This window comes from Erythranthe guttata, chromosome 4, assembly GCF_056151865.1.
Source record: "Erythranthe guttata isolate IM_541 chromosome 4, IM_541, whole genome shotgun sequence".
Taxonomy (NCBI): Eukaryota; Viridiplantae; Streptophyta; class Magnoliopsida; order Lamiales; family Phrymaceae; genus Erythranthe; species Erythranthe guttata.
Genome location: NC_142536.1, coordinates 4276851 through 4286515, shown reverse-complemented (window position 1 = coordinate 4286515; position 9665 = coordinate 4276851). Strand labels below are relative to the sequence as shown.

Below are 9665 nucleotides of genomic sequence, written 5' to 3'. Positions count from 1 at the left end.
AAAAATTCGGGTATAATTGAAATTTTCATTAAAAGAATCAAATTTTCTTCAAAATTTTCTAGCAAAATACAATAAAATTCTAAAGAGAGTTCAACAAAATCCAAATCACATATGGGAACAACAAATTGTAAAATAAAGTTTCTTAAAAAATAAAAGTGCAACAGAGAGTTTATGATCCTTAGATATTTATAATTTCTATATAAACAATATCATAAATTATATTATTGAATTACAAAATATTACAATATTGTATATTTAGAAAAATGATCGAAAAGTTTATGATCGAAAATCAGAACTTCTAATAATTGTATATATAATTCTACATCCGTTAAAAAAAAAACTCGGAGTGAAAGAAAACGGTTCCAAATTCGAAAAATTCCAGATCGAAATCGACAAAATTTAAAAATCTCATTCCAATTTACACCCCCTACTTCTTACAAAAATCACCAATCCGGTCCCAAACCGACTTTCTTAATGAGAGTTGAATATTCATAGAAAATTACTAGGTAGAGAAATGGAAAATTAAAAAAATCATTTATTTTACGGCAAAATTCAAAAGCCACTACCTACCTATATTAATTTAGTTAGTTGCCTCTAATTCATTTGACTTTTTTAAGTTTTAATAATTCGGGATATCCGTGCACTCGCTATTTATTTCCAATTTCCAATTATATTGAGAGCATCAGATTCCATAAATCTAAACCGATTCACGTAATTAAATTTGAGAGCATCAAATTGCATAAATCAAATGATTTTTCCGCAACTATTTCAATGGGTATTGCCGTTTTGGATTCGGATCGCCCGCCATTCATATAATTCCAAACCAGAGAGAAAAGCTGGAATGGAATCTATTATTCTCTGAACCGTTTCGTTTGATGTAAAACCTCTGTTTTTTTTTTTTTGTTTTTTTTTTGTTTTTTTTAGGTTTTCGCACGATCCGCAGCAGTTGTGTATTTGTTTATTGATTAACGTTTGTATTTGTTTTTTGAAGGTTTTCAAGTATGGCTGCAATTGAAGAATTGTGATAATTCAAGTTCTGGTTGCATCTCAATTCTCAGCAGTTCATTCCTCAATTGAGGGTTTGGAATTGAGGTAAGTAAGGAATTGTTACAGCTGATTGATATAGAACTCTTGTTAGAAACTTGTAATCTGTGATTTCCCTTTTTTTTTTTTGCCCTGAAATAATAGAATTATTGCAGCTAATTGTTTTAGAAATATCCGGAAAATATGCAATCTGTGTTTCTGATTAGTTACGAAGATCTCCGTTTTAACTCCACTTGTTTAGCAGATGGTTGAATGATGTAAATATAATCTGGATGATTGTTCTTGATTTTCGTTTGGGTGAGAAAATCTGATTACTCGGGCTGAAAAAGTACGGATGTCGATTCCGAGTTTATGCTGTGAAACTGATGTTTAGGCGCTGTTTGGTTCGTGAGTTTTGAAATGATGGAAATGAAAATTCGAAAGTAAATAAAAACAAAGAATTTAAATTTTTCTAGCATGTTTGGTTCCTACGGGAAATGGTGATGAAGTCGATTTTGTGGAAAATCATTTACTTTAAACAGGCAGACGTGTTTGTTAAGGTTCTGCAATGGAGGTCAACTACTCCCCTAATTTGGTGTTTTCTAGAACGGAGAGGAATTAAAATCGAAGAAGATAGAAAACCTGCCGGCGTTTCACATTTACTTTTTTTTCTCGAGGAAAATGTGTATTTTTCTTGTTTTAGTCGCAGAATATTTTACCTCTTAACCAAACAGAGCCTTTGGTGTTATAAGACAACTTATCGGAACAATTCTTGCAGATGGAACAGGAAAACGTCGAACTGCAGCAAGTAAAGATAGAGTCACCAAGAACCCTCGAAGAAGAAACGAATGACATCATCATTCCTGAAAAAAAATCCCAGTTCTCTTGCAGCGCCACCTGTCCATTCTCGAATCAAGAACACCACAAGTCAGACGCAGCGCAGCGCTCCAAAACATCTCTCAAACTAAGCGGGCTCATAATCTTCTACACTGTACTAATGGCGATCGAGATTATCGGTGGTCTTAAATCCAACAGCTTAGCAATCCTCACAGACGCAGCTCACTTGCTCTCCGACATTGCCGGATTCTCAATCTCTCTCTTCACCGTATGGGTTTCCGGGTGGGACCCGACTCCTCAACAATCTTTCGGTTTCAACCGCCTCGAAGTAATCGGAGCCCTCTTATCTGTACAGCTAATATGGCTTATATCCGCCACTTTAATCTACGAAGCAGTACAGAGGATTATTTCCCAACAAACCGAAATAAACGGTAAACTCATGTTTGCAGTCTCCGCGTTCGGTTTCTTGGTTAATCTTATCCTCGTTTTATGGCTCGGCCATGACCATGACCATAACCATAACCATAACCATGACCATAACCATAACCATAACCATAACCATAACCATAACCATAACCATAACCATAACCATAACCATAATCACCATGGCCATGCTCACCATGCATGTGAGCATGACCATGAAGTGGAAGAAACCACGAAGCTTGTGCCAGCTCAGCATGCAAACATAGTGCCAGCTCAGCATGCAAACATAATGCCAGCTCAGCATGCAAACATAAACATTCAAGGGGCTTACTTGCATCTTATTACAGATCTTATACAATCGGTCGGTGTAATGATTGCTGGATTGGTTATTTGGCTGAGGCCGAACTGGTTGGTGGTTGATTTGGTCTGCACGCTGGTTTTTTCCGTGTTTGCTTTGTGTGCTACTTTGCCGATGCTGAAGAGTGTGTTTTACGTGTTGATGGAGCGGGCCCCACACGAGATTGATGTTGCCCGTCTCGAAAATGGTCTGAGACTGATACCGGGAGTTGGTGGTGTTCACGATCTTCATGTTTGGGCTATTACACTAGGGAAACATGTGCTGGCTTGTCATATTGTGATTGGTCCTGGAGTTTGTTCGAGTGAAATCTTGCATGAGATTAGGGATTACTGCGAGCGAGGTTTCGGTATTCATCATGTAACGGTACAGATTGAACAAGAATTGTGATATTTGTTCTTCTCATTGAAATTGAAACCAGATGGTGTGTTTGAAGGTAGCAATTTTTTTCATCACATGGAAAACAAATATGATTTTACTGGTTATAAAATAATATAATCTCATACTAGATCATATTTTGTAAGGGTAAAATAGCCTTAAATATGAACATGGTATATATGTATAATATATACTATTTTCTGTGTATATAGTAAAGAGTGTATATTAGCCGTTTAGAAAAATGAATGAAAAAACGAAAAATGAGAATGACAGTCGAAAAACATTACAAGCTTCTTTATTAAAAGAAAGGGTAAAACCACAAGACATAATCCGAAATAAAGATAGAACCAAGTAACCTTTAAACATCACCAATATCAGTGTCATTTACAGAAAAATAAACCCGACAAAATTAGGAGTAAAACTCATTCTAGCAGAGAACGTGGACCCTAAAAACTAAAACCGTTTATCGAACTTCTCCAGCGCTTTTTTAGTCACCACACGAAAGTAAAGAAAGTATTCTACAAAAAAAAAAGGAAATATATAAAACGAGTGAAAAACAGAACGAGAAGTTGGTTTTTTTGTTTGCAGCACCAATCGACACAATCCCTTTTAAGTTTTTTTTTTTTTCTTTTTCAAGTAGAACAGCAGCCTCTCTTGTCATTTCCCGATGGATCGTTAACATTAATTGTTGTACCCTGACCAGGAAGTGCCGCTGCGGAAGCAGCTTCTTGTGCGGCCAATGCCTTCTTGCTAACAATGTGGTATATTTCCGTCAAAATTGTCTGAAATGCCCTTTCGACATTCAGCGCCTCGAGTGCTGATGTCTCGAGGAAAGAGAGCCCTTCTTTCTCTGCCAGATTTTGACCGTCTTGGTCCGCAACTGCTCTGAGATGGTTGAGATCGGATTTGTTTCCAGTCATCATAATAACAATGTTGGAATCCGCGTGCTCTCTCAGCTCACGGAGCCATCTATTGACATTGTCGAATGTCTGCTTTTTGGTTATGTCGTAAACAAGGAGAGCACCGACAGCACCTCTGTAATAGGCGCTCGTGATTGCTCTGTACCTTTCTTGCCCAGCAGTGTCCCAAATCTGGGCTTTCACCGTTTTTCCTTCTATCTGTGGTACAACAGTTCACAGATGCATTAGCTTTCTCAGGTGATATTTTGTAAGTTTTTAGACTTATAACAGAACATTGAACACCGATGCAATTGTAACACTATAATTGCAATTTATGGAGATTGAGAAACAAGAATTTAAAGTCGGAATCGTGTTTAAGCATCTTTAATACCGTCAAAACTCTAGGTTGGATAACTGAATCCTTGAAAAATGCACATTTTATCCGGAAGCTAGCTATCAGCCATAAAAAAATGAATATATCGAAATATGACAAGCAACCTAGAAGAAAATTACAACTTCAACCAAGCATTTGCTACTGCATAGTGGTTATTTTGTAAGCAACATTTCGATAACGTGGATAAAATTAGCGAAAAGCTCAACTCATTGCTCCAGATTCAAGCCACATAAACGACAAACACAATCTTCATCAACTTAAATAAATCATAAAATTGGCTAGTCCATAGAAGAGGTAGTACACCGCAGCTTCCTTACTCGATCCTTTCGTCACATGCAACAATAATTTTCTATAATAAACACATAATATCAAGCCTATAATAAAATCGCTAATCTATAAGAGAGCAAGCAATCGACAAATTAGACAGGAAAATAAACACAAACACACAATCTATGATTCACCTGAAGCGTTTTGGTGGCAAACTCGACTCCGATCGTCGATTTGGACTCCAAACAGAACTCGTTTCTGGTGAAACGGGAGAGAATGTTGGATTTTCCAACTCCTGAGTCACCGATCAACACGATCTTGAACAGGTAATCGTACTCGTGATCCACTCTACCCGCCATGACCTTCTATTCCGCTTCGTTTACTTCGTTTTTTCTTTTCTCCCCTTTTCTACTCCCTCACATAACTACACACACATCAAAAAAACCACAAATAAAAAATTAAAAATTAAAGGCAGAAATAAACCTAGGTCGATAATCATCAGATCTAGCCATTCCGATCGCAAATACATCCCCAAACGACATATAAAAATCATGAATAAATCAAATTAAAACCGGAAAAAAAAATTATTTAATCCATGGCTTACCGTAAAGGAGAGATCTCGAGCGGGAAATCGAGTGCGCACAAATTAATTAATTCAAAAAAAAATAAAAAATACGGCCAATCAAAATGAGCGACGATGGAGAAACACGGAAGAAACGAATGGAAAAAATGTTATGGTTTTGAGAGAGAAGAATATGTATTTGTTTGAAACGGCCAAACGTGTAAATGCGTGTGGAAATGGACGACTAATTAACCGGTGTCGTTTTATCCCAATATTTTATATGCGCGCTTTTCAAAAGGAAGGAAGAGAGAGAGAGAGAGAGAGAGAGAGAGAGAGAGAAACAATTCCTGTGAGCAATGCGGAGATTCTCGGTTTAAATAATGGGGCGTTGACGGGAAACAGAGAGACAGTGGTGCAAAAATTGGCAGCACAGTGCCAGCCAGCCAGGGTGGCGGTGTAGAGAGAGAGAGAGAGAGAGATATTGGAATGTTAGTGACCTCCCATTTATATGCCTTACACCTTTTTATTTTGTTTTAATTATGTAATATTATATGATAATATTAAAAAATAAAATATAAATTAAAAAGACTAAGCAAAGAACATTTGATTCCAATTATTAGAGTTAGGTACTCTTCATTCTCTTCAAGATGATTGGTGGGGAAAAGTCTAATGAGTTGTGTATCATAATCAATGATTTAACACATATTACATTTTACATCATCTTTTATATAATGATATTTATAAGTGGACCATAATACATGATTAGGAGGTTATACCAATATGATTTCCTTTATTGTTATTTTTTTGTTATTATAGGGCTGTTTTAGCTAATTAGAATATAACCTTGATAATTTAATAAACTCGTTTAAATAATAGTTTTTCTTTGTCATGACTCGGTGAAAATGTATTAAGTTATTAGTTCGATAATATTTCGGTGAGTTAATAGATTTTTACTAGTTATGACTGTATTAGTTTATAGAGGTTTAATTGTAGGGTTAGACTCAGACGACTCGTACATTTGTCGCAGTAGAACTTCCCGACATATTCAACAGTTGACTTAATTGGAATTATATTTTTACTCATGTAATTCTCTTAAATATAGAGTAACTATTTAAAATACAAAATACCGAAAAAAATGAAGATTCAGTTAAACCTCTATAAATTAGCACAGTCGGGACTAACAAAAGTCTATTAATTTAGTGGAAAAATAAATCGTTGAAGTAATAATTTAGTACGTTTTGATCGAATCGGAACCGGAAGAAATCATTCTTTTAACGAGGCGTTACTATAATGTACGAGTAACATTGGGCTTTTTTGAAGCCGAGAGACTAAAGCAAGCCTTGCTTATTGGGCCGGGCTTGAATTTCAAAGTAGCAAAACCAAGATAAGATTATTTCATTATTTATTTATTTATATATTAAATCAGTAGACTACCTATTAAAGGCATAAAACAGGAGGCCCATGTATATAACAAGGGCAGACGGCACTAAAATCAGCATCGGAATAATAGCCGCCGCCGTGTACCACCCCCAACAACCCAAAGTGCCCAGCTTTATCTCCACCAAGTCCACCAGCGCCGCCGTTAAAAACGCACACCCGGAGATCGAACCACCGGCCGAAGCCAAAATCCCGCCTTGCAGCAACCGCAAATTAACATTCCCACCAGTACTACTTTGCGTTTCACCACCACCACTACTAGTTAATTAAAAATGTTGGAAATTTTGTTAACGTATGAATTATAAATAAAATAAAATAATTATAAGATTGATGTAATTAATAATCCCTCCTTAGCCATGAAAAAAAAAATTCCAATTTATTTGAAGTTTTTAAATTCCATAGCAAAATTATATTTTCCTTTCCAATTTTGCCCATACTATTAATTGCTCTAATTCTTGAGATTCTATGTACATATGGAATTAATGAATATTTATTTGGAGAGAGAAAAGGGCAATCTGGGATATTTCTATCCAATTAATAAGATTCTTAATTTGTGTGAAAAATCCTAAATCGTCGAATATTAAGGGAAGGAGGGAGTACTTGTTATTGCGATGGACTCGTCCCGTTTTGGCATCGGTGGTGATTGCGAGTTTAAGACACGAAGCAATGAGACTGGAGAACAAGAAGGAAGTGAACGAGTAGACGTGAAACTCGACAAAATGCTTGGCCACGGCGGAGCTGGCTGCGCATGCGGCGGAGCTGACGAGGCTGCTGTTTGGATCCGCCGGATTCAAGGCGATGCCGAGAAAGGCGGCAAACATGAACAGCGAGTTCACGTTTAGGGTTCCGTCTAAGGCCATTATGTGTACGGTGGTACTGCTTAATCTATTTCGGGCAACATTATTTTGGCTCATAATTCAATACTTTATTTTATTTTATTTTACGTTCTTTTTTCAGTATTAATAAAAAAACACTTCCGTCCCTTTTAAGACAAGAATGGAAAAGGAGGAGGCTAATGTGGAAAATACTAAAAGTAGGTGGCCTTTTATTTAATGTAGCATATTCTCGAGAAAAAAAAAGTAAATAAATCACCTTCTTTTTTTTTTCTTTTTTTTTTTTATTTTTTTTTATTTAAGAGAGGTAAATAATTCACTCAATCTCCATAAAAAAAACTTAAAAAAATGCAATATTTCGAATTTTCAGATTAAATATTTGTAAAAACTGTAATGGCTATATTGGACATTATTGAATTCTTTTTTTCTTTTCTTTTTTTTTCCTTTGTTATGAAGTTGCTTATGCTTTACCGATTAAAAACCTTGCGTGAGGGACTTGTTTCTTGTACCCGAATATTCTAGGTAAAACCAAAATTAATCATCTAATTTCATATTATATTGTATGGCTTATCAAGTCGGACCCATCAACTCATCAAACTCGATAAAAGTTGTCTCGTTAGCACCGAATGAAACGATTTCGGGTTTAGTGCAGATTCAATTTTTTTAAAAACCCATGAAACCGACCCACCCCGTTGTACAAGACGACGTCGTTGTGTTTGTATTTTTTTAATACCAGTGAATGTCATATTTTTTTCCTAAAAGGCCAAATTGACTGAATATGGAACTTATAAAACAAGGACACGTGTACAAATCACATAAAAATATGAAATTGCTACACTTGTAAATTCTTTTTATTTGTGGAGATGGAAGAGCTACACTAACAACTTTCCTATCACAATTAAAACATTGAGGCTCGTAACATTGATGGGCTAATACGACGTCGTTTGGATGGCTGTAAATTTGCTCTTCAAATAACAGAACAAAACTTGAATTTGAATTTGTCCGCCTAATTGGAGCGGAATATTCCGAAAAAGTCCCTTCTCCGTCTTCCGACTGACACCTCACCGTTATCCAACCGTCAGAATATTCCCAATTTGCCCCTGATTCCGAAACTAATTCCCTCAATCTCTCACTCGCCCCCAAATTCTGAACCTCTTCTTCTTCTTCATCCTGGAAATCTGAACCGAACCAGTCCTCCAGCACGCAACGCGGCGATGAGTAATCGATTGAGTATTTCTGCGTGTTCACCGTAACGAATGGGTGGTGCAGCAGCTGATCGCAGCTCCACCTTTCCGTGTAATCCCGCCTCAAACACTTGTCCAAAAAGTCATGCCCTAAGCGCGAGAGCTCCGCCGGAAACCGAGGCAACTCGTCCGAGTAGCCGATTCTGCAAACCGAGTGAGCACCGCCGGCTCCCCACGCCGGTTTTCCCGTCACCATCTCGATCACGGTGCACCCCAGCGACCACACGTCGGACTCCGGCCCCTGACGCTCGCCGCGTATCACCTCCGGCGCCATCCACAGCGGGCTGCCGCGTGTCGAGATGGCGGCCGCCGCCGCCGTCGACGAGATCTCCACCGCCGATCCGAAATCGGCGAGCTTGGCGGAGCCTGGGGAATGTCCTAAGAGGACGTTTTTGCCCTTGACGTCGCAATGCACAATGCCTCTGGAGTGAAGGTAGCTTAGGGCGGAGACTAAGCACCACGTGTAGCTGGCAACGGCCGCCTCGTCGAAGAATCCGGTGGTGGATTTTGCTGCTGCTGCCACGTCAGCGGCGGTGCCAGCTGGCATGTACTCCATGTGCAAGTTCCTCCTGTACGACGACGTATCGTCTCCAAGGTACTTGACAATGAAAGGCGAGGAGAGAGATTTAAGAATTCTAATTTCGTCCTCTAAGGCGGCCTCCGCCGCCGGAGAGCCGCCGCCAGAGGAGGAAGCTAAGTCCACAGACTTGACGGCGAAAATGGCGCCGCTTGAGACGTCGATTCCCAGGTAGACTGTTCCATAGGCTCCTCTGCCTATGCAAGAGCCTCTTACCCAATTTTTTTCACTGATCACTTTTTCCATAGATATATCATATATACTTTTCCTCCTTTGCTTTCTAGTATGTATTAGCAGTATTGTATATATATCTCTATATATATATATATATATATATATATATATATATATATATATATATATATATATATATGCGTGTATGACAAGTTGAAGCAAAGTGAGAAGTGATAATGTTTGGGCGGAGGGTAATGCTTAT

General features: G+C 37.9%; 3 protein-coding genes and 1 non-coding gene across 4 annotated transcripts; 1 reads left to right on the top strand and 3 right to left on the bottom strand.

Annotated features, from left to right (window-relative positions):
• The first annotated feature begins 411 nt into the window (after positions 1-411).
• On the top strand, positions 412-3106 carry MTPB1 (metal tolerance protein B1). Its single transcript, XM_012981629.2, has 3 exons — positions 412-877; positions 992-1092; positions 1802-3106. Exon 3 carries the CDS (start codon positions 1802-1804, stop codon positions 3026-3028), a length of 1227 nt encoding a protein of 408 aa, XP_012837083.2. The 5' UTR covers positions 412-877; positions 992-1092; the 3' UTR covers positions 3029-3106.
• Positions 3107-3283: 177 nt separating this feature from the next.
• LOC105957746 (ras-related protein Rab2BV) lies at positions 3284-5655 on the bottom strand. Its single transcript, XM_012981741.2, has 3 exons — positions 5181-5655; positions 4771-5000; positions 3284-4134 (listed from the first exon to the last, which is right to left on the bottom strand). Exons 2-3 carry the CDS (start codon positions 4933-4935, stop codon positions 3649-3651), a joined length of 651 nt encoding a protein of 216 aa, XP_012837195.1. The 5' UTR covers positions 4936-5000; positions 5181-5655; the 3' UTR covers positions 3284-3648.
• Positions 5656-6482: 827 nt separating this feature from the next.
• On the bottom strand, positions 6483-7533 carry LOC105957196 (uncharacterized). The gene is made up of 2 exons (XR_016030748.1): positions 7176-7533; positions 6483-6830 (listed from the first exon to the last, which is right to left on the bottom strand). It is a non-coding gene; the product is annotated as an uncharacterized LOC105957196 (transcript).
• A 601-nt stretch (positions 7534-8134) lies between these two features.
• On the bottom strand, positions 8135-9554 carry LOC105955990 (mitogen-activated protein kinase kinase kinase 18). The gene has a single exon (XM_012979804.2). It carries the CDS (start codon positions 9473-9475, stop codon positions 8135-8137), a length of 1341 nt encoding a protein of 446 aa, XP_012835258.2. The 5' UTR covers positions 9476-9554.
• Between the last annotated feature and the right edge of the window lie 111 nt (positions 9555-9665).

What these genes read in the sequence shown, in the direction of transcription:
- MTPB1 (XM_012981629.2), top strand. Translation starts at nt 1,802, where the DNA reads ATGGAACAGGAAAACGTCGAACTGCAGCAAGTAAAGATAGAGTCACCA.
- LOC105957746 (XM_012981741.2), bottom strand. Translation starts at nt 4,935, where the DNA reads ATGGCGGGTAGAGTGGATCACGAGTACGATTACCTGTTCAAGATCGTG. An exon ending in TTGCCACCAAAACGCTTCAG is followed by an intron (nt 4,135 to 4,770) that starts GTGAATCATAGA and finishes GTTGTACCACAG; the next exon opens with ATAGAAGGAAAAACGGTGAA.
- LOC105955990 (XM_012979804.2), bottom strand. Translation starts at nt 9,475, where the DNA reads ATGGAAAAAGTGATCAGTGAAAAAAATTGGGTAAGAGGCTCTTGCATA.